General features: G+C 47.6%; 2 protein-coding genes across 21 annotated transcripts in view; both read left to right on the top strand.

The window, feature by feature from the left end:
- Gripap1 (GRIP1 associated protein 1) overlaps positions 1 to 5299 on the top strand; it is a 29953-nt gene extending 24654 nt beyond the window's left edge. For 16 of the 17 annotated variants that reach the window (XM_087598956.1, XM_087598952.1, XM_087598954.1 and 13 more), the window contains 4 exons: positions 2328 to 2450; positions 2609 to 2702; positions 3924 to 4078; positions 4737 to 5299. In XM_087598956.1, coding sequence (XP_087455082.1) covers positions 2328 to 2450; positions 2609 to 2702; positions 3924 to 4078; positions 4737 to 4829 — 465 coding nt within the window. In that variant the 3' untranslated portion in view covers positions 4830 to 5299. The remainder of the gene's footprint in view (positions 1 to 2327; positions 2451 to 2608; positions 2703 to 3923; positions 4079 to 4736) is intronic. The other variant, XM_087598957.1, reaches the window with a different exon arrangement.
- Positions 5300 to 6953: 1654 nt separating this feature from the next.
- Kcnd1 (potassium voltage-gated channel subfamily D member 1) lies at positions 6954 to 22497 on the top strand. 4 transcript variants are annotated; one of them, XM_087598964.1, is made up of 7 exons: positions 6954 to 7076; positions 8435 to 9632; positions 15548 to 15710; positions 15809 to 15892; positions 15984 to 16082; positions 16671 to 16921; positions 20504 to 21899. In XM_087598964.1, the coding sequence occupies exons 2-7, from the start codon at positions 8512 to 8514 to the stop codon at positions 20736 to 20738; spliced, it is 1953 nt and encodes a 650-aa protein (XP_087455090.1). In that variant the 5' UTR covers positions 6954 to 7076; positions 8435 to 8511; the 3' UTR covers positions 20739 to 21899.
- The last annotated feature ends 1451 nt before the right edge of the window (positions 22498 to 23948 follow it).

Genomic DNA, 23948 nt, shown 5'->3' with positions numbered 1-23948 from the left:
CTCCTGCCATCAGCCTCCAAAGTGCTAGGATTTTAAGCATAAGCCACTGGTGACTGATTTCCTTCAACAATGTAGCCTGATCACTGTTACTATTGCCATCTGTCACATCATGTTCCTTGCCAGCCACTTTTTATTTAGATTTCTTTTGTCTTGTTTATTTTTCTAGACAAGGTTTCTCTGTGTAGCCCTGGCTGTCCTAGAACACACTCTGTAGACCAGACTGGCCTTGAACTCACAGAGAGCCTGCTTCTGCCTCCTAAGTGCTGGGGTTAGAGTATGCACCACCACCACCACCACCACCACCTAGCTAAGTATCATATTTTCACTACCCAAAGAATATTATTAGAAATTCTTAGTTCATATTGGCATAATGGCACATGCCTTTGAGCCCAGCTGTTTAGGGTGCAGGAGGATCACTGGAACGCAGCAGTTGGAGGCCAACCTGGACAACATACTGAGTTCCTGTCTAAAAAGATATTTTCTTTGCAGTAGCGGGGCTTGAATCCAGAGTCCTCGTACAGTTTAGGTGAATATTCTATTACTGAGGTACATTTCCAACCCCTTGTATTAGTTCTTTTTAAAAAATTATTTTGGGGCTGGGGATTTAGCTCAGTGGTAGAGCGCTTACCTAGGATGCGCAAGGCCCTGGGTTTGGTCCCCAGCTCCAAAAAAATGAACCAAAAAAAATTATTTTTCTGGGCTGGAGAGATGGCTCAGCAGTTAAGAGCACCCGACTACTCTTCCAGAGGTCCTGAGTTCAATTCCCAGCAACCACATGGTGGCTCACAACCATCTGTAAAGAGATCTGATGCCCTCTTCTGGTGTGGCTGAAGACAGCTACAATGTACTTATATAGAATAAGTGAATCAATCTTTAAAAAAATTATTTTTCTTATTTTCTGTGAATGGGTATTGCCTGCATGAGTATTTGCCCAGCACATTTGTGCCTGGTTCCCTGTGTTCACATAGGTCAGTAGAAGGCATCAGGCTCCCTCATGGCGTTCTAGATGGCTGTGAGCTGTCATGTGGGTGCTGGGAATTGCTCTTGAGTCCTCGAGAAGAGCAGGAAGTGTCTCCAGCCCCATTTGTATTCATTATTTTTTCCTTTCACGTGTGTTTGTGTACCACATGTGCTTAGTGTCCACCGAGGCTAGATGAGGGTATCAGAGCCCCTAGACTTTGGCATAGGCACGCAGATGCCCACAGATGTCAGGAGAGGGCATCGGAATCCTCTGGAGCCGGATATATTGGTAGTTAGGAAGCTCTGGCTGTGGGTGCTCGGAGTGAGCTCTAGACAGTTTCTTGCATGAGTAGCCAGTGATCTTAATCACCACTTCTGATCAGAATATATTGTATGAAAACTTCTTTGTTTTTTCCACATAGGGTTTCTCTGTGTAGCCCTGGCTGTCCTGGAACTCGCTCTGTAGACCAGGCTGACCTCTAACTCAGATATCTGCCTGCCTCTGCCTCCTGAGTGACAGGATTAAAGGCACATACACCACCACCACCCAGCTAAAACCATTTTTTTTCAATTAAAAAAAAAACAACTGGGAGGCTAGAGAGGTGGCCCAGTAGTTAAGAGCACTGACTGTTCTTCTAGAGGATCCAAGTCCAAATCCCAGCACCCATATCAGGCGGTTCACAACTGCCTGTAACCCCAGCTCTAGGGGATCCAACTGTTGCTTCTGACTTCCTTGGGCACCGATACCTGTGTGGCCTAATTGCACACCAACATACACATATGTGAATAAATAAAAAGAGTAAAAATAACTATATCTCGTTCACAAAAAGAGCTAATTGAGATGGTGAGTGCCTGGTTTCGTTAGATGCTTGCTCTCCCTTCCCTGGGGTGGGAAATTTTCACTTCATCTAAAGTGTCTTTTCTTTGTATCGGCTAGCATTCACGTTTGGAGTACACCTTGATTTTGCTTGTTCCTTACGTATCTTGTGTCTATTCTGGTACTCTCTTCTTGACATCAGCTGGTGGAGGAAAGTAGACCATTTGACCTACAGGAACCCTCCCACCTTTAGCTTTTCCTGCTCACTTCTTAATGGTACCACTTAGCTCTTCCCACTGTTGCCTTCATTTCCTGCCATCTGGGAATTAGATGTCATTTGCTGCTGGATTTCCCTCAGTCCTCTCAGCAATGCTCTTGTGGTGGTGTTAACACTGGCTGCCTCCCTGTCAGACAAAGGAAATGTGAAGTTTTCCAAGAGTGCCAAGTGTGTGGCCTGTGCCTCCACCCAGAGCCTATACCTACCCACGTGCCTCCAGCCCCCACCACATGCTGAGAATGGCTGGATTTTTCTCTTTCTTCCTTCTCATAGTCTCTATCCAGCAGTCCTCAGGCGCAGCCCCCTCGGCCAGCAGAGCTGTCAGATGAGGAAGTGGCTGAGCTGTTTCAGAGGCTGGCCGAGACACAGCAGGAGAAATGGATGCTGGAGGAGAAGGTGCTGTCGGGCTGCATGCTAGTCTTCCCATGAAATGCCCTGGGATGGGGTTGCAGGGAAAGGGGGCGGGGGAAGGGTGTCTAAGAGTGGTCTGAGTCCCTCCTCACAGGAGAAAATGGGAAGTCGAGGGGCCTGAGATGGGGTGGACCATCTTGCAGGTGAAACACCTGGAGGTGAGCAGCGCCTCGATGGCGGAAGACCTCTGTCGGAAAAGTGCCATCATTGAGACCTACGTCATGGACAGCCGGATTGGTCAGTGCCTGACTCCAGCCCTCACCTCCAGTGAAACCTTCACCTGCCCCTCCTTTTCCATTGTTCCATTGCTCCTTTGCCCCTCTTGAAACTCAGTGAGACTACTGACTCACTGAGCCATGGTGAGGAAAGCAGGGAGGGAAGCATCGCATTTTTGCCTGGCCTCTGCTTTGTACTAATCATTTCTCTCCTTCCCCACGCTCTAGTGGCTTTCCCTGGACTTCTCTGTCTCTTTTCATTGACACTTCTTTCTCCCTTGCTTTCTATTCACTGTGTATTTTTTTTCTGTTCACCTACTTCATCTTCTCTTTTTTTTTTTTTTTTGGTTCTTTTTTTCGGAGCTGGGGACCGAACCCAGGGCCTTGCGCTTCCTAGGCAAGCGCTCTACCACTGAGCTAAATTCCCAGCCCCTTTTTTTTTTTAAACATTTATTTATTATGTATACATCATACAGCTTTCTGCCTGCATGTATGCCTGCAGGCCAGAAGAGGGCACCAGACCTGATTATAGATGGTTGTGAGCCACCATGTGGTTGCTGGGAATTGAACTCAGGACCTCTGGAAGAGCAGACAGTGCTCTTAACCTCTGAGCCATCTCTCCAGCCCTTCATCTTCTCTTGTAGCTCTATTGTTCTATTTCCATTTTTATTTCTTTGCTTGTTTTTTTTTTTTTTTTTTTTTTGGAGCTGGGGACTGAACCCAGGGCCTTGCGGTTGCTAGGCAAGCGCTCTACCACTGAGCTAAATCCCCAACCCCGCTTGTTTTTTTTTAAAGCTGGATTTTGCTATGTAGCCTTGTCTGGCCCAGTACTTGCTTTGTAGCATAGGCTAGCCTCAAACTCCCAGCAATTCTGCCTGAACCTTCCAGGCACTAGGAGTCCAAGTATACATGCCTCCACCTAGCCATACATTTCCATCCACTGTATCTTTATCCCTCTTCTGCTCTCTGATGCTTTTATTCCCTACCCCGTAATAGCTGCTGACATGCTCTGAGGGTTTACTGTGTGCCCTGTGTGTCACATGCACCGTGAGTTAGCAATTATCCTATTTTTCAGGGTTGCATAACTAAGAACAGCTGGGTTTTCCCATGTCAAAGACTCCCCCCACCCCACCCCCTTCTTGCCTGCTCTCTGTTTCCTCCTTTCTCCTTTGGTTCTGCCCAGTCTTCCCCCCACTAACCCCGGCTCTGCTGAGGGGATGGTTCACAGCCTGGACCCTTGCAGATGTGTCTGTGGCAGCAGGCCACACAGACCGAAGTGGGCTGGGCAGTGTCCTGAGAGACCTAGTGAAGCCCGGCGATGAGAACCTTCGGGAAATGAACAAGAAGCTGCAGAACATGTTGGAGGAGCAACTCACCAAGAACATGCACTTGCACAAGGCGAGTGTGGACCACCAGACTGCCCATCCATCCCTCCAACCACTTGCCCACACCGTCCCTGGCAGTGTCCTTCCAACTGGCCCTTGCCCCCCGCCCCAACTACCACCTTCCAGTCCTGCACCACCCTTTTGTGTTCACCTTTTCTACCCTCCAATCAACTTCCCTGGTTAGCCTATCAGTCTGCCATCTGTCTTCCGCCCACTCGTGGATACATTTGCTGCCCGTTTCCCCATGTACCTGCTCTACCAACTCTCTGTCAAACTCTCATCTCCAAGGCTGCCATTCACTTCCCAATGCATTGGTCTTTCATGAATTCATCAATCTGCCTTTTACCCCACCTACTTGTCACCTGCCTACCTACCTGCCTTCTTGTCCTCTCCGAAGTTCATTTGTGAACCGATCTGCCTGCCATACATCCACCCACACATTAACTCCCCCTACCCCGCCCAACTGCTCCTTCATCACTGAGGGGGTCATAGCCAGGTCTTGCCGTGAAGAAGCAAGCTCGAATTTGTTATAAAGAGAAGGTGGTGGATCTTCTGCCCAAGGCCGGATACCACTGTCAGTCTATCTGACTACAGATAACACCTCATATTTGCCAACAGAGCTGTCCCTTTGTTCCCCTCCTCTAGCTCCTGATGGCTCGTTTGTTTCTTAGGACATGGAAGTTCTATCCCAAGAAATTGTGCGGCTCAGCAAGGAATGCGTGGGGTCCCCTGACCCAGACCTAGAACCTGGAGAAGCCAACTAAAGATCTACAGGCCTCGACTATCCCAGTCCTTTCCAGAATGCCACTCACTCCCTTGGGCTGCGGTGGGAAAATATGGAGGCTGGCACCAAATCTCATAGTTTGGGAGATGGACATTAAAGGGGCTAGAGGCCTGTATGTGGCTGGTGTTGATGACCCTGATGTATGGCAGAGGCCCTTGGGGAAAAGAGATCCTAAGGGAAGGGCAGGGAGTTTTCCTTTTCGGCTCTGGTTCCCAGGGTCATCTGCCTTCAACTGTGCATGAACTCTCCCTCCCAGAGACCAACTGTGTTTCATTTTATTTTATTTTTTAATTTATGTCTGGAAGCCTGGCTAAACTCTGCATTTGGGACTGGGGGTGTTGGGTGGGGGTGCAGTCCATGTTCAATGTTCCAGCAACGTGTGTATGTGTGTGAGTGTGTGTGTAAAGGCTATGTGGCCAAAATACTATCTGGCCAGATGGGCCCACCCACTGACTGTCTGATCTCATTCTTTTCAACCGAGAGGGGGATGTGTTAGGACCAGGGTGGTCACTGCACTGGCAATGGGCAAGGTGACCTCTGGCTATAGCAGTCCTTCTCTCCTCACCTCCCCTGCTTCCTGACAGACATCGCAAAGAGAGTAGAGCAGAAATATCCACAGATATATCTGTGTGGGTGGCTGTGCATAAAATTGAGGGTGTAGATAAACCGATGGGAGGCGGGATAAGCGGTTAGATGGACCGAGGGATAAATAAGGGGTGGTTGTGCAGCAGGGAAATAAATGCCTAGGTAGATGGATGTGTGGCTGGATGAATAAATGAGTAGATGAATCAGTAAGTGGAGTGGGGATGGATAGATGGAGATACAAATGGGCAGATGGATGTCTAGAAGGGCGGACAAGTGGATAAGCAGATGAATTAACTATATGGGTAGACTGATGGATTTATGGATGGGTTGGGAGTAAAGTGTCAATGGCTGGAGTGCAATTCTGGATATAGATGTGAGTGAGGGGGAAGGGGAAGAGGAAAGTTAGACACATCCATGCCGGGTGAAGCTATGGAGTGATAGGCACACGAGTACTGATAGGTGGACAAATGGTTGACTCTGGATGGATGGGATGGAGAGGAATGGGTAGAATCATTGGTTTTGTGAGTGGAAGAGTGAGTGAGTGAAAGCAGGGCAAGTCAGGAGTATGGAAAGGAAGCAAGTGAGCAGCATGGATGGGTAAATCGCTTTACTACACTTGCCTCACACACCTTTAGTTACTTAAGACTAGGCTTCCTGCCAGGCCTTTCCAACGCCAACCCTGTTCGTGGTACTTCAGTGAATGCTCTAAAGGACACTGTCAAGTTGGGATAAGTCTGACAACTGGGGAAACAAGTCACCCGATCAAGGACATACTGGCAAAGCTGGGGTTAGAACTCACAGACTTCTCCCAGAGGCATTTGGTACTTGGTGTTCTGATACCCAGCAGCAGGGCCCACTATGGAAAGGAGGTGTGAGCTGAGGGCATTGGATACAGACAGATGGGAAGCCTTGCTCTTTTTGGCAAGGGGCCTATGGGTAGGGGGGCGGTACCTGGACTGTCCCCATCGGTACTACTCTTGCCCCTCATTTTGCATTTCCAAATTGGAAGTCCCTCAAGCAAAGTCTGCTTTAGAAGTTGGGCCCTGACTGGTGCTCTCTCTCCCTCCAGAGCAGATCTGGAGGCCTGGTCATCTAAAGAAACATCCCCACCAGTCCCTCCCTCCCCCACCTCTCCCCGCCTTTCCACAGCCTGGGGGCAGGGAGGGGACACAGCACTGCATCATTCCCCATGGCACTCCGCTCTGGGGCCATTAACAGACGCCTCCCCATCGATTGGTTCTGCTAAGTGCTGCTGATTCAGACGGGTGGGGGTGAGGGCCCCTAGGGGCAGTGGGGGTAGGAACTGGGCAGAAAGAAGGGGGAGTCCAGGAAGTAGGAGGTGGGGAGAACTGGCAAAGCTCCCTGCCACCCCCATTTTCCAGATGACGCGACTGAGGCCCAACCAGCTATGTAAGGAGGAGGAGTTTCCCCAGGGTCCCTCTCAAGCTGTCCTAGGGGAGGGGGCTCTGGGAGCCACGTGGCCCCTCCCTGCCTCTCGCTTCATCTCCCGACAAGCTCCAGAGGGGCGGGGAGAGAGCGCTGGAGGAGGAGGAACTCAGCAGCTCTGCAGAGGGGGCCAGGAGCTCCGGTATTTGGTACCCCCAGCCCCAACGCTGTTGCTGCTGCTGCAGCGGGGACACAGGTGAGGACAGCCCTGTGGGGAGAGGGAGGGGACCGTCAATAGCTCTGTCCTTGTCTTTTCCTGGTCCGGTCCCCATGCCCTAGTCATCCTGGAACAGTCCCCAGGGGTCCCACTGGACCTTGTCCTTCTAGAGCTTCCTTCCAAGGACCCAGAAGCCTCCTCCCCCTGTCTCCCACCCCGCCCCCGCTTGTGCCACCTTTCCCTCCTAGGCCTGGCTGTGGCTGCTCTCTTCCTCCTCCTCCTGCTGCTGCTACTGCTGCTGTTATTGCTGCTGCTCCCACTGCTGCTACTGCTGTGGCTGGGTACACACTGCCAGCTCCTCGGTGTATGTTTACCTCAGATCTGCGCTCAACGGTGGGACCCAGCCTTCTGGTCTTCTCTACCAGCATCCTGCAAGGTTCAGCAACCCCTCTCCCGGAAGACACACCCAACTTTCTTCCAATACCCCGCCCCCTCTCCAACCTATTTTGAGGGAATCCCCTTCCTCTTAGCCTAGTCTTTTGAGTTTCCCTTGTGTGCTTAGGGGGCTATATCCAACTTTATAGTACAGTTGTGTATCGGCCCTTCGGGATTCCCTAGACTCCCTCGTTCTCACCTAGAGCTCTTCAGATATGAACCAGACTTCCTAAGCCCCTCCAGGTAACCTCTCTGCCGGCTGTCTCCCAGCGTCTTAAATAAGCCAGTCCCATATACCACTTTAGCTACCCCCGCCCCAATCCTAACCTCTCCTGCCTTCCCTAGATCTCCTGTAGACACCCTCCAGGCTATTCTTGGCAGTGCTAGTCACTCCGGAGATACTTTTTAGCATCTTTACAACCTCCTGGCTACCCTTGAGATGCTCCAGTCCCCTTTTGTGATCTACAAGGGGGCTCCAACCCAGGGATCTTTTCCTGGCAGTCTTCTGGGTGTGGACAGCCCTTCGGCCTCTTTCAAACAGCTCTGGTTCCATCCTCAGCCCTCTGAATGCCCCTACCCATCTCCTCTCCAACCCAACTGAAGGATTACAGACCCTCCATTACTGGGATCTCTTGAGAGTGAGCAACTCCCAACCTATTTCTTGGTCCCTCTGGACACCCTCAGACATCTCTCAGGAATGTGTTGACTTCTTTAGAATCATCTCAGTCTTTCTAGACCTGAAGATCCTTCTTGGTTTCTCTGGCACATCAACCCCTTCTCAGTTCCTTAGAAACCTCCCAAATATCCCCCCAAGCTTCTGTCTGTTTTTCTAGTTCCTTCTCTCTGTGTCTGTCTCTCTGTCTCTGTCTCTGTTTCTCTCTCTCTTTATACACACACACACACACACACACACACACACACACACACACACACACTGGTTTCCTTTTCTGGGTCTCTCCAAGCCTCTACCATCCTGGAGATAGCCACATTCTCCTAAATACAACACCCCCAAGTCTCCGAGGGTCTGGGGAGCTGCAGGATGGCGGCAGGTGTGGCCACATGGCTACCATTTGCAAGGGCTGCAGCAGTGGGCTGGCTGCCCTTAGCCCAGCAGCCCCTACCCCCAGCACCGGAGGTGAAGGCATCCCGAGGGGATGAGGTTCTGGTGGTGAACGTGAGTGGTCGGCGCTTTGAAACCTGGAAGAACACGCTGGATCGCTACCCAGACACATTGCTAGGCAGCTCAGAGAAGGAATTCTTCTATGATGCTGAATCTGGCGAGTACTTCTTTGATCGTGACCCTGACATGTTCCGGCACGTGCTGAACTTTTATCGCACAGGCCGACTACACTGCCCCAGGCAGGAGTGCATCCAGGCCTTTGATGAGGAGCTAGCCTTCTATGGCTTAGTCCCAGAGCTTGTTGGTGACTGCTGTCTTGAAGAGTATAGGGACCGCAAGAAGGAGAATGCAGAGCGCCTGGCAGAAGATGAGGAGGCCGAGCAGGCCGGGGAAGGTCCAGCCCTTCCAGCAGGCAGCTCCCTGCGACAGCGACTCTGGAGGGCCTTTGAAAACCCACACACAAGCACTGCAGCACTGGTTTTCTACTATGTGACTGGCTTCTTTATAGCTGTGTCAGTCATTGCCAACGTAGTGGAGACCATCCCATGCCGTGGTCCTGCACGGTGGCCCACAAAAGAGCAGCCGTGTGGTGACCGCTTCCCTACAGCCTTTTTCTGTATGGACACGGCCTGTGTGCTCATATTCACCGGGGAATACCTTCTGCGGCTTTTTGCAGCCCCCAGCCGTTGCCGCTTCCTGCGTAGTGTTATGAGCCTCATCGATGTGGTGGCCATCCTGCCCTACTACATTGGGCTTTTTGTGCCCAAGAACGATGACGTCTCTGGTGCCTTTGTCACCCTACGTGTGTTTCGGGTCTTCCGAATCTTCAAGTTCTCCAGGCACTCCCAGGGCTTGCGGATTCTGGGCTACACCCTCAAGAGCTGTGCTTCCGAGCTAGGCTTCCTCCTCTTTTCCCTCACCATGGCTATCATCATCTTTGCCACTGTCATGTTCTATGCTGAGAAGGGCACCAGCAAGACCAACTTCACAAGCATCCCTGCTGCCTTCTGGTATACCATTGTCACCATGACCACACTTGGGTAAGTATAGACCTTGAGCTGGGAGCTGGCCAACATACCCTTTCTGTAACATTAGGAAGGTACATTAGGAAGGCTAGAACCAGAACTCAACGCTTCTATGGTGATGGACGTCATCCCTACAAAATACATGCTCTGCCTCTGCCTGCCATCCCTCTTTTTGTTTGCTTTGGATTTTGTTTTGTTACTGTTGATTTTCTACATGGGGTTTCTCTGTGTAGCCCTGGCTCTCCTGGAACTATCTCTGTAGACCAGGCTGGCCTTAAACTCACAGATCGGCCTGCCTTTGTCTCCCAAGGGCTAGGATTAAAGGGATGCACCACCACCACCCAGTTTCTACCACCCCATTTTTGTGACAGGTTTGTCATGCTATGTATAGTCAAACATATTATTCTCCTGCCTCCACTTTCCAAGTGGCCGGGATCACAGATACATAACAGCATGGTTGTCTCCTTGATCCCCTTTTGAGCTCTAGTTTGGTAATCTGTGACCATTCAGAGAGCTGGCTTTAGAGAATTGGCACGATAGTATACACTGCTTCTGCAGAGGATCCAAATTTTGTTCCCAGTACCCAAGTTAGATGGCTCACAACTCCCTGTAATTCCAGTTCCTGAGGATCTGATGTCTTTGGCCTTCTAGGCATCTGCGCACTTGTGCACATATCTGCACACAGCTACATAATATACATAATAGAAAATAATAAGAATAAATCATATTTTTTTTAGTTTGTAGTTTTTTTGAGATAGAATTTCTCTATGCACCCTTGGCTGGCCTGGGACTTGTTATATAGACGAGGCTGGTCTTGAACTCATAGAAATCTGCCTGCCTCTGTCTCCAAAGTGCTGACATTAAATGTATGTTGCCTCCAAGTCTGGCAAAATAAATCTCTTAAAATAAAATTTAAGGGACTGTAGAGATGGCTTACTGGTTAAGAAAACTTGGTTTGGTTCCCAGCACCCTCATAGCAACTAACAACCATCTGAAATTCCAGTTCCAATTGAATTCTGACCTCCTTCGACACTGAATACATGTGGTACACACTTGTGCAGGCAGGCAGAACACTCAGGCATGTAAAGTGAAATAAATCAATATTAAAAAAATAAAATTTAGGGGCAAGAGAGATGGCTCAGCGGTTAAGACCACTAACTGTTCTCCCAGAGGTCCTAAGTTCAAATCTAAGCAACCACATGGTGGCTCACAACCATCTGTAATGAGATCTGATGCCCTCTTCTGGTGTGTCTGAAGACAGCGACAATGTACTTATATAGAATAAATAAATAAATCGTAAAAAAAAATAATAAAATTTAACTTGGTTAGTGGAACACACCTATAGTCCCAACACCCCAGGAACAGAGGCAGGTGGGGGGCTCTGTGAGTTCAAGGCTAGCCTGGTTTACATATTGAGTTCTACTGCTGAAACTATACAGTAAGATCCCATCTTAAAAAGAATAAATTAGGGTTGGAGAGATGACTCAGTGGTTAAGAGCGCTGACTGCTCTTCCGGAGGTTCTGAGTTCAATTCCCAGCAACCACATGGTGGCTCACAACCATCTGTAAAGAGATCTGATGCCCTCTTCTGGTGTGTCTGAGGACAGCGACAGTGTACTCATCATAGCTATAAAATAAATACATGTTAAAATTATATGAGACAAGTCAGAAGGTGTGGTGGTATATCTTTGATCCCAGCATTTAAGTGTCAGAGGCACGCAGATCTCTGTCAATTTGAGGCTAGCCTGGAGTACAGAGCAAGTTCCAGATCAGTGAGGTTACATAGCATGGCCCTATCTTTAAAAATGTGTAAGGAGTTATATTTAAAGTTTTGAATCCTTCTCAGCACTGATCATACCTTGATATTTCTGGGTCAGAGTTTAGGACCTTTGTCACTCTTTCTCTTCCTACTTCCTGAGGGTCCCAGTTTCCTTCTCTGTCTCTCTCTCTCTTTTTTTTAAAGTGCCCTTGCCTGGCAATTTATTTTTCAGGTTCCTTCTCCTTCTCTTAGAGATGGTGTTACATTATGTAGCCCAGGCTTGCCTTTTAGTCCAAGTGATTTCAGAGTCAAAAGCAACCTTCCTACATCAGCCTAACTCTACTTGGATTGTAGGCACAAAGCACCGTGTTAGGTTCCCCTTTGTAAGGGGGAAGCAGTCACTAGGAGAGGATTCAGTGATACCATGTGAGTTCTCTGAATACTTCTGCCACAGGATACACAGTTTCCTATCACTTTTTTTTTTTTTTTTGAGGATTCATGTCAAGTCTGTCAGCCTTCTAGAATCGTCTGCTGTGCAAGCATTGCCTCTGGGACTTAGTGATTCTTGATGTTTTCCAGAAGTTATTTTTAGCATTACTTTTCTCTTCCTTGAGATAGATTCTTCCTGAGAAGGCCAAGCTGCCCTTAACCTCACCATCCTCCTGCCTCTGCTTCCTGAGTACTGGGATTCCAGGCCCAGGGAACCCACCTGGCTAAATCCATATTAATTTTTACTGCCAATCCCTGAGAGGAAACAGTTCAGAGAGATGCAGTGAATGGAACCAGCCATCTCACCATGCTCTTTTTTTTTTTTTTTTTTTTTTAGCGGGGGAGGCCATTATTGGAGCCTAAACCCAACATGTCACCACAGTAGCCACAGGCTCTGTCCCAGCTCTCATAAATACTGTTTAGTTTTGTGGCAGAATCTCCATTTGTACACCAAGCTGGCTTCAGATTTATGTGAATCCTTTTCTTGTCTCTGTCTCTTAAGTGCTAGGAGGCAAGTTCCACACCAGAGAGGCTACCTAGCATGACCCTATTTTTAAGAATATGTAAAGGGTTATATATAAATTTTTTAATCCTTCTCAACAGGATTCTAGGCTTGTACCACAATTCACAGCTTCCTCTCTGTCTGTCATGATGTGTGTGCACCCGTGTGCGTGTGTGTGTGCGCACGCACATTTGTGTGTGAATGTGTACCTTCACTCTGTATGTATTTTTAAGTTATTATTGTAAGTATGTATGGTGTATGAGTGTCAGCCATATGTACATGTAATAGCATGTATGTGGAGGTCAGAAGACAACTTCCTAGAGTTGGTTCTTTCCTTCTACCTTTACCTGGACTCCAGGGATTTAAATCAGGTTGTCAACCTTGCAAGGTAAGCAAGCTCTTTGCAGCTGGGACTTCTTGTTGGCCTCTGTTGGTATGTATTTTTTGACAACACATGCTTTCAACCGTGTGACCTTAACTGGCCTGGAACTTGCTATGTAGACCATGCTGGTCTTTTTTTTTTTTTTCGGAGCTGGGGACCGAACCCAGGGCCTTGCGCTTGCTAGGCAAGCGCTCTACCACTGAGCTAAATCCCCAACCCCGACCATGCTGGTCTTAAACTCACAGAGATCCACATGCCTCTGCCTCCCAAGTGCTCAGACTAAAGGTGCGTGCCACCACATTCTGCCACTTTTATATTTTGAGATGGGTCTCTTGTTGAGACAGAGGCTCATCCACTTAGCTAGATTGGCTGAGCACTGAATTCCAGGGCTATGCTGATCTTTGCCCTCCAGGGCTGGGATTATAGGCCCATGCCACTGATGATACAGTGTTTTTTATGAATTCTGGAGATTTGAACTCGGGTCCTTACACTTGCATGCACAGCTAGTATTTTACTGACTGAGCCATTCCCCCAGCCTCCTTACAGTGTTTATAAAGATACTGTGCAGAGCAGATGCTGTGATTCTTCTCTAAATTCTTCCCATTGCTAGAATTATGTAGGCTGTTGCTATTCACTATCCCTAGAATGAATGACTGAATTTGGTCAGTGCCTTAATAGAAGCACAAAAGTTTCTCAAAGGAGTGATTAATTTTGATTGGAAGTTCATGATTGCACCAAATCAATGAATCTTGAGTCCTACCAGCAGGGGGTTGGGGATTTAGCTCAGTGCCCAGCTCCGAAAAAGAGAAAAAAAAAAGAGTCCTACCAGTTGAGTTGGCAGTAGATATCTTGATGCCTTTTGCTACATGCAGACCTCAGAACAACTGTGATAGTATGTGATATCTCATGGCTCGGAAGTGAGGCTTAGTCCAAGGTGACTTATCACATAGCTGGAAATGCTCACGTCATGGAGGCCTTGGAACAGAGTCCTGAATGCTTAGATCAAATGAAAAGCTCTGGACATAAAAAGAAAGCTCAACTGATAGAGTGCTTGCCTCACACCTCTAAAGCTCTGAGTTCAATCTCCCAACACCACGTGAATCCAGCAGGATTCCTATAATCCCAGAATTGGGGAGATAGAAGCGAAAGGATCAGAAGTTCAAGGTAATCCTCAGATACATAGTAAGTTTGAGGTCTGCCTGGGATATGTGAATCGCTGCCCAACAAAACAATGATAACAGCAACACCACATACAATTCAAAAGACTAAGAAAGAGCAATTCTTTTCCTCTTTTACAAAACAAGTCAGTAAGCAGTTGCTTCTTTCTGCTCTACCTCTATCAGAGAGGGGAGGCTTGGAGGAAGGCAGGGGAGTTTTGAGGCTCTTTCAAGGCTTCTTCTGGGAGGAAGGGTCCTTCCTCTCAGGAGATAGGAACAGGCAGATCTCTATGAGTTCAAGGCCAACCTATCTACCAAGAGAAAGCCGGACAGTGGTGGCACAGTCCTTTAGAGTCCCAGTACTCGGGAAGCAGGGGCAAATTGATCTCTGAGTTTGAAGCCAGCCTGGTCTACAAAGAGAATCCAGAACAGCAAAGACCAGAGAGACCCTGTCTGAAAAAGAATAAAAAATAAAATAAAATAAAAAGAAAAGCTCCTTTCTAGAAAATGTAGGGACTACTCCTGGAATACAGAGCCTCTTTTTTTTTTTTTTTTTTGGTTCTTTTTTTTTTTCGGAGCTGGGGACCGAACCCAGGGCCTTGCACTTCCTAGGCAAGCGCTCTACCACTGAACTAAATCCCCAGCCCCAATACAGAGCCTCTTATCTGACCTGTGTTGGTGGGACTCTCCCCAGTCTTCATTTCTTGTTTTCCTTTCTGCTTAGTATTAGTAGATTTCCAGCTGACAGTGATGCCCAATGCATAGCTTACATAGGGACAGCAGATATAGAAACTGAAGGCAGCCCTGCTTCTCTCTCATTTGACCTCTACTGCAAGGGACTAGAGAGGTCTTTCTCCACATTTTGTCCTTTGTTATGGAATTCCTAAATGCTAATTCTCAAAATTTTTTAGTGTAACAAACTCAAGCTGGGGTTAAATAAATTGACTCAGAGGTTAAGAGCTCCTGCTGCTTTTTCAAAGAACCTGGGTTCAAATTCCAGGACTTCCATGTGATCATTACAACTGTCTGTAACCCCAGTTCCAGAGAATATGACACCCTCTTCTGGCCTCCATGGGCAACCAGTCAAGGTGCACTATATATATATGAAAACACTCACATGCATACAAATAAATAAATAAATCTTTAAAAAGAAAGCAAGTGAAATTAGGGCTGGAAAGATAGCTTCATGTTTAAAAACACTTCTCTTACATAGGACCCAGTTTTCCTTTCCAGTACGTCCATAGTGGCTCCCAACCATATTAAGTTCAGTTGCAGTGAATCTGACACTCACTTCTGGCCTAGTCAGGTACCCGGCCAGCATCCATGTGACACACATATGTACATATAGGCACACACTCATTCACATACAATAAAACTTTAAAAGAAAGGAGGATAGAAAGAAAGGAAGGAAGGAAGGAAGAAGGGAAGGAAGGAAGAGAGAGAGAAAGAAAGAAGCTGAAGTTCAGAAAGTTCATATGCTTGCCAACGTGTATTGAGCACTTCAGGAGTGGGTGGGTGGCAGGGGTAGGTGGGTGGTAGGAATGGGTGGGTGGCAGGGGTAGGTAGGTGGCAGGAGTGGGTGGGTGGAATGGGGGTACCAAACACCTCTTCTAACCTTGGCATGCTTTCTGTCTTTCCCAGGTATGGCGACATGGTGCCTAGCACCATCGCAGGCAAAATTTTTGGGTCCATCTGCTCACTTAGTGGTGTCTTGGTCATTGCCTTGCCTGTACCAGTCATTGTGTCTAACTTCAGCCGTATATACCACCAGAACCAGCGTGCTGACAAGCGCCGAGCACAGCAGGTAACTCTGTCTCTCCTTCTGAGCACTGGCATTCCTGACGACCCAAGCCTGTCTTGCTCCTGGGCTCACCTATCTGACCTTTTGTCTCCTCTCTGTAGAAGGTACGCCTGGCAAGAATCCGGTTGGCAAAGAGTGGTACCACCAACGCCTTCTTGCAGTATAAGCAAAATGGGGGCCTTGAGGTGGGAATGGGCCTTTACTGGGAGTGGGGAGGGTGAGCAGGGATAGGAGGGGAAGGGGCTCATCACCTGTTCTCTACTCTGTCTGTTCTAGGACAGTGGCAGTGGGGAGGGACAGATGCTGTGCGTTAGGAGCCGCTCTGCTTTCGAACAACAGCATCACCATCTGCTGCATTGTTTGGAGAAGACTACGGTGAGGCCAAACAGGAGGCTGCATTGGTAGTGGGTGGGGGGGAGGTCCGCCTGACACCAACCTCATTGACATGGAAGCCGTAGCACTCAATTGTAGAGATCACATGATACTTTAAGAGGCTGAATCTTTTTTTTCAAAAATATCTTTAAATTTTATTTGTATGAGTACACTGTAGTTGTCTTCAGATACACCAGAAGAGGGCATCAGATCCCATTACAGATGGTTGTGAGTCACCATGTGGTTGCTGGGATTTGAACTCAGGACCTCTGGAAGAGCAGTCAGTGCTCTTAACCACTGAGCCATCTCTCCAGCCCAAGTCTTATGGCACAGGCAGATGATCTCTGTATCTCTCTGTGTTCCAGGCCAGCCTGGTCTACATAGTGAATCTCAGGCCAGCCAAGGCTACATAGGCTGCACCTTGTCTCAAACCAAACCAAACCAAAGCAAACAAAACAAAGAATAAAAAGCGACTTCTAGGATGGGCAAGGAAGCAGGAAGGACTGACTTTTCTTAAGCAAAGACCTGGGAGTTGTACCAGCTCTCATGACATAGGGTACTCTGTGATTCCTGCTTCCCTTCTGCCCACAGTGTCATGAGTTCACAGACGAGCTCACTTTCAGTGAGGCCCTTGGAGCTGTCTCACTGGGTGGTCGCACCAGCCGCAGTACCTCAGTATCATCCCAGCCAATGGGGCCTGGGAGCCTGTTTTCATCCTGCTGCTCTAGAAGGGGAGAGCGCAGAGCCATCCGCCTTGCCAACTCTACTGCGTCTGTCAGCCGTGGCAGCATGCAGGAGCTAGACACACTAGCGGGTCTTCGGAGGAGCCCTGCCCCTCAGAGGTAAGTACCTGGCTCACCTGTTTGACCACCGTTGGGAAGAATTTGGATCATGGGTTTGAGATTGTGAGTGTAGGCTTAGCAAGTAAAGTCCAACCCCAAATTCCTCTGTACAAGAAGGACCTTTAGTTTGTCTTGGGAACGCTTCATTTTTTTTCAAAATTTTATAATACAGGGTCTTGCTTTGTTTAAGACCAAGTTGGCCTCAAACTGATGATAATTCTGCTTCAGCCATCGAGTGCTAGAACGCAAACATTACTGCCATCTGCCCTTCATTCTTTTAGGTACTTTAGATGGAATAGCAATAAGGGCATAGCCCTAACCATCCAGGAAGCTACAGCAGGAGAATCACTTGAACTGGGGATGTCAGTCAGTGATAGAACGTTGCTTAGTATGCTGGAAGCCTTAGGTTTTATCTCCCCCAACACACATACACATACACACACACACACACACACACACACACACACACACACACACACACAGGCTTAGGAGAGAGGGTGGATTCTTGTGTCCTGAAACTCACGTTCTAATAGGAAAAGGCAATTGACAAACAAATCCAGACTGCATACTGGGTCAGACATTTGTAAGTAGCACAATGAAAAGGAAATCGGGGGCTGGAGAGATGGCTCAGTGGTTAAGAGCACTGACTGCCCTTCCAGAGGTCCTGAGTTCAAATCCCAGCTACCACATGGTGGCTCACAACCATCTGTAATGGGATCCAATGCCCTCTTCTGGTGTGTCTGAAGACAGCTATGGTGTACTCACATAAAATACATATATCTTTAAAAAATATTTTGAAAAAAGAAAAGGAAATCAGGAACAAAGGCCAAAGAATACTGAGCAGAGGATGGTACAGAGGTTAGTTCTAGATTTATTTTGAATTACTATCTCAGTGTGGGCATGTGCATGGGAGTGCAGTTACCCATGGAAGCCCTAGGCTTAGATCCCCAGGCGCTCTAGTTTCGGGAGGTTGTGAGCTACTCGATGTGGGTGCCAAGAGCCAAGTGTGGGTCCTCTGTTAGATCAGTACTCAACCACTGAGCCATTCCTCTAGCCTCAGGTTTTCTCTTTAAAAAAACTCTTTCCAGGCTGAGAGTAGTGGCACAAACCTTTATTCCCAGTACTCAGGAGGCAAATGTACCCTGATATCTGTGAGTTCAAGTTCAGCCAGAGCTATATAGTGAGGCCTATTTCAAAAAATAAATACCATTTTTAGTACTGGGAATGGAACCTAGGGCTTCACAAAGGTTGAATACTCTGTCACTGAACAATGTGTAGGGAGATGCAGTTGTAGTAGTGTAGTCAAGAGAAGCTTTTCTGGGGCTAGCAAGATAGCACAGTGGCTAAGAGCGATTGTTGCTCTTGAAGAGGGCCCAAGTTTGATTCCAAGAACCCATACATGGTGGTCCTCAACCACCTCTGCCTCCAGTCCCATGGGATCTGATGACTTCTTCTGACCTCCATAGACACTAGGCATGCATGTGGTACATGCAGACAAAATACTTATGCACATGAAATAAAACAAAATTGTAGGCATAAATTTTTTGCAACTTACTTTTAATACGGGCTCAACCTTTCCTCTAGCCCACAACCAAGCAGAGGTGAACTTAATCTTCTTTCTCACCAGTTCAGTCCCATAGCAAACACCAAATACAACTCAGTAGCTGCAGACCAGTCCTATAGGCAGGCAGACACCAGGCACGAACCAGCAGTTACAGGTCAAGCCTGAAGAAACCACCAGACTCGCCAACTGGCCTAAGAGGCAAGGGCTCGGGAAGTAGCAACCTGGCTCAGGAACCTCACAAGCAGTTCTTTTCAAGTTTCTCTCAATGGAGGCATTACCACAAGTTGAGCTCAGTGCTCTTAAAATGAACCAATACCTGCATGTTGTTAGAGAAGAATAGGGAGTTGAAGCAAACCAAACCAATGCTCAGTGCTGGTCTCCCACTGTCTGTGGGGTCATATTTATACTCCTTCCTCACAGGTCCTCTCACATGATTGCTATGTCCTTTCACTTGTGTCTGCCTCAGGAAAATATCATTTGACTAACTATCCAAAGAAACTAGAAGTTTCCATTCACAAAATAATTCTTTTTTTTGAGATTTATTTATTTTATGTATGCAAGTACACAGTAGCTGTCTTCGGGCATTGGACCCCATTACAGGTGGTGGTGAGCCACCATGTGGTTGCTGGGAATTGAACTCAGGACTTCCAGAAGAGCAGCCAGTACTCTTAAACGCTAAGCCATCTCTCCAGCCCCACAAAATAATTCTTAAAAAATTTTTTAAAGAAAAGCAAAGCTTTTCTGAGATGGTGTCTGAGTCCATGTCTGAAGGAGGCAAGGGAGTGAGCCATACATACTACATACATACATACATATATATATATGTAACTACAAGAATAATTTTCCAGATAGTGTTTAGCCCATGCAAATGTCCAGAGGCCTCAGTACACCAGGAGTCTGGCAAGGAAACTACTATTCACAGAGTAGAAAGTGGGGGACAAACAGGAAGGTAGACAATCAGGAAGGAATGAGAACTCAGTTTTATTCTTAGTGTCGACCTTTTCCACACATTGTTCCCCCACCCCAACACACAGGGTTTCTCTATATGTAACCTTGGCTATCCTGGACCTTACTCTGTAGACCAGGCTGGCCTTAAATTTAAAGATCCACATGCCACTGCCTCCAGAGTGCTGGGATTAAAGGCACATGCCACCACTGCCTGGCTAGCGTAGACTTTTAAACTTTTTGTTTGTTTGGTTTGTTTTTGAAATAGAGTCTCACTATGTGGCCGAAAGATGGCCTTAGACTCAGGATCTGTCTGCCTTAACCTCTCGAGTGGCAGAATTTCTGGTGGGCGCCACCATTACCTTTTGCTAGTATAGACTCTTGCAGTAATTTTGGCATTGTTAAAGATGACAAGAGGGACTGTGGAGATGGCTCTGTGCTTGAAGAGTACTTATTGGGCAGGGCAGTGGTGGTGTATGCTTTTCATCCCAGCACTTGAGAGGCAGAGGCAGGTGGATCTCTGTGAGTTCCAGCTTGGTCTATGAAGCTGGCCCCAAAACAGCCAGGGCTACATAGAGAAACCCTATCTGGAAGAAACAAAACAAATACATAGTACTTATGCTCTTGCAGAGGATCTGGGTTCAATTCCTGGCACCTATAACCATTCCCTCACACCAGTTTCAGTGATCTGATGCCCTGTCCTGACTTCCCTTGGGTACCAGGAATGCACATATACATAGACAAACATGACAAGGCTCTGGATTTAGTCTTCAGCACCACACAAAACTGTGTGTGTGTGCATACTGTGTTGAGGCACCTTGTCTCATTTATTATTTCATCTGAGGAAAATTTTTTATTTCCATGCTACAATTAAAGAGGGATGTAATGATCGTGATTTGAACCTAAGACCAACTGACTCGAGAATCCACGTCCCTTGCCATAACTGAGGATGCAGAGAGAATTTGCAGCACAGTCCAAGGGACCCAGTAGGCGTTTAATGACTGTGAAAACTGTATGGTAACTACTCAGCTGGCTTTTTAAGAGTATCCTATCTTCCCCACCCCTGTTCACAGCCGCTCAAGCCTCAATGCCAAGCCCCATGACAGCCTTGACCTGAACTGTGAGAGCCGGGACTTCGTGGCTGCCATCATCAGTATCCCCACCCCTCCTGCCAACACGCCAGATGAGAGTCAACCTTCCTCCCCTGGTGGCGGTGGCAGTGGTGGCATGGCTAACACCACCCTCAGGAACTCCAGCTTGGCTACTCCGTGCCTCCTCCCTGAGACTGTCAAGATCTCTTCCCTGTGAGGAATGGGCCTGCCCATTCAGAGGGCCTTCTTTATTCTTGGGAACTCCTTTCCAAAGCCATATTTTGGGGAGGCAAAGAGGGACAGACCCGGGAACTCCTTATGCCCCCAGACAAGAACTATGCAATGGAGTTTCATAGAATGGCCCATCTGATGGGGAAGTAGGGAACGAGGAACTTCCCTCAGTTCAGACAGTTTTTCTTGTGGGAGCTTGAAGCATGGGACTCCATAGGTCCCTGGCCTCCTTGCCCCAGCATGCTGGGACTGGCCTCTCTCTCCTAGCTGGCCTCTTGCATGCCTCTTCCCTTGGGCCCTCTGAGGCAGGTTAAAGCTTTCTATAGTCTGACATTTGAGGTCTGGTCTGACAAGAGTTGAGAGTTTCTCTTCTCTTTGGTTGTGTTGCGCAGGTTTGGGGGTTCAGGGAAGAGAACCCTCAACTCTAATTTAGCCTCTAGGGGGCAAGGTTTTGTCCTTCTCAGGCCCAGCATTTCCCAGATTTGGAAGCTTGGAATGCAACCCTGGGCTGGCTTAATGGGCTGTGGCCTCTGTAGTGACCTGCTACCCTCAAGCTTTGCCTGAGGGGGTCAGGCTGCTTCTCCCAACAAAGAGATAGCACAAACACTACCCTCCCCTGGCTAGCTGCTGGAAGTGACTTCCTGCCTCCTGTCTTCTGCTGGGCCTCCAGCAAACTAGCAATAGCAGCTGCTGTCATACCAATGTGCAAAGCCTCGGACCAATTCGCTGCAGCATATACATGTGCTCTGATCAGATGGGCCACATCTAACTACTCTCTTCTCTGATGTGCTCCCTTCTTGGGTTGGTCTGCAGTCTGGACCTGCTGAGATAAGAGACTAACATCCAGCAAGAGCTGGCGTGGGCTGGTTTCATATTCTTGGGCAGAAATCCAGAAATAGTGTGGGCAGAGGACAAAATTGTTCCTGACCCCTGGGAGAGATAGAAGATATCGCCTCCTTCTCTGCTGTAACTCCTTTTGCTCGCTGTCTTCTCCTCCCTCTTGGGTCACTTGGATCTATGCTCTCAGACCGAATCTCACGTTATCTCAGGTTCCCTTGTCTCCAGCTCTGTCCCTCTAAAGCTGGCAGCTGACAAAGATGAAGTTTTCATCAGTCAATAAAACCTAAGAGGAGAGATGTGGACCGAACATCTACCGACTCTGTGGATTGACTTTGAGGGCTGGGTTCGGCTGAGGGGTTAAGAACACTGTGGTCTCACTTTCTTTCAACAGTGAAGGGGCACTGGTGTGGGTAGATGGGTGGTAGATGGGTAGATGGGTGCTGTCTTCTTGAAGATGTGGATCATAGAGAAATGAAAGAGGGTGCTTTGAAGAGTTGGTCTCTGTAGGCAGTGAAACAGGCCGGATGGTCCTAAAACTGATGTACCTTAGGTAATATTCTATTCCAGATCCTTTATTCATAGAAGGAGAAGCCAAGATCTAGAGCAACATGGAGTTACTTTGAGGGGGAACTTAAGACCATGCTTCCTGATAGCAAAAACCTATAAATCTAACCCTAATAGAATGATTACTGATTTTGGTAATAATCCCCCTTCCTCATGGATAGCTCCTCCATTATATTGTTCTATTCTGGATACCAGCTACACCAGGCTAGTATGAGACTGAGTTGTGTAGAGCCCTGTGAAGACCAATCTTGGATTCAGATTGACATATTTCAGTTCTTGGATGAGAGACTCACTCTTTGTGTCAAGTTGTTAATTTGAAGTAGAGATAGTAATTTCTTCATTCACCAAATATTTGCTAACAGCCACTTATGTACTAGCACTAAGGTACACTGACGGGCAAAGTAGCATTATTAGATCTAATGTTCCTAGATAGGCATGGAAGGCAGACAAACAATCACAGTACAGTGTGGTATAACTGAGACTGCTGCATTACAGAAGCATGTAGATGGCCAGGTAACCTACACTGGCCAGACTTCAAGGAAGGAGGTGGAGTTAGTCAAGCAAGAGATGGGAGGCTAAAGTCGTGGGTGGATCATTTCTCGGCCTTTTGGCTAAGATCAAGTGTAAAAAACGTGGGTGGAGGGCACAGTGTGTCCAGTGATCTGGAGGTCAGGATGAGTGGAAGGCCTTTGGGGAACTGAAAGTAGTTTTAAACTGGCTGGAAAGGGGAGTGAGTGCAAGACTGAAGGAGGGAAGTAGATAGTACAAATTGCAAAAGGCTTTTGAAACAGAGATGGATTTGGGACTTTGTCCCAGGTATAGTAGGGGGGGAGCGGGGAGAGAACCACTGAAGACTCAGAAACAGGCAAGGCAATACGTTTGCATTTCAGAAGGATAATTTTGGCCATGGGGGATAAGCTATGGAGTAAAAGTCTTAGATGAAGAAGGATCAGCCAAGGGTTTTTGTGGTAGTCCATTTGGTAGGGGATGTTGGCTAGGATAATAGCAGTAGAATTGGAGAGGCGTGAAATTCCAGAGATAGAATGGGCAGAACTTGGAATTAATAGCAGGTGAGAGCTGGAGAAGAGGAAACAGTCAAATTTGATTTTTAAGTTTCTAGTCTGGGCAATGGCTAGCTAAGGGGGTCTTTTGCTGTTGAAGGAGATTCCTACCATACTAGGTATATAGTAAGTATGGGGTGAAGGCTAGTCATGAATATGAGTTCAGTTTTAGATGCCGAGCAGAGAGCCAATAGGAAATGGGATATACAGGTCTGAAGACAGCCATTAGACAACTCAGGGTAATGTTTATAGGTATTTGGCAGAAATCTCTGACCACGGAAGTCCTGTAGCTATGAGTCCCCTCCTCTTACGAAGACACAGGAACAGTAAACCTTACTAGGACCCATATTTACCCACGAATTACTGATACCTTTCAGGGAAAAAAGTTTCATCTGAAGGGAGGAGGTTAGGTGGTCTTTCTGTTTCCCCCAAATATCTTTTGTTGGAGACAGTCCCAACATGTAGTCCTGGCTACCCTTGAACTAATTCCTTCCCTCTCCCTCTCCTCCTTCTCCCTCTCCCACCATCCCCCTCTTTCACACACACACACAATTTCTTAAAATTAATTTACGATGTTTTGTTTTCATGTATGTATTTTTCATCACATGCATGTGTAGTGGAGGGTGTCAGTTCCCTGGGACTGGAGTTACACGTGGTTGTGAGCCCCAACGTGGGTGCTAGAATTGAACGTGAGTCCTTGGGAAGAGGACTAAGCCATCTTACTCTGAGCC

The sequence above is a fragment of the Rattus norvegicus genome, chromosome X (genome assembly GCF_021556685.1).
Source record: "Rattus norvegicus strain SHRSP/BbbUtx chromosome X, alternate assembly SHRSP_T2T, whole genome shotgun sequence".
Lineage (NCBI taxonomy): Eukaryota > Metazoa > Chordata > Mammalia > Rodentia > Muridae > Rattus > Rattus norvegicus.
The sequence above is the reverse complement of the archived record's forward strand: the minus strand, read 5'-3'. Positions and strand labels throughout refer to the sequence as shown.

Excerpts from the sequence above, each read along its gene's own strand:
- Kcnd1 (XM_087598964.1), top strand. The coding sequence starts at position 8,512 with ATGGCGGCAGGTGTGGCCACATGGCTACCATTTGCAAGGGCTGCAGCA. Across the intron at positions 9,633-15,547 it reads GTCACCATGACCACACTTGG|GTATGGCGACATGGTGCCTA; the intron begins GTAAGTATAGAC and ends TGTCTTTCCCAG. Across the intron at positions 16,083-16,670 it reads ATTGTTTGGAGAAGACTACG|TGTCATGAGTTCACAGACGA; the intron begins GTGAGGCCAAAC and ends TTCTGCCCACAG.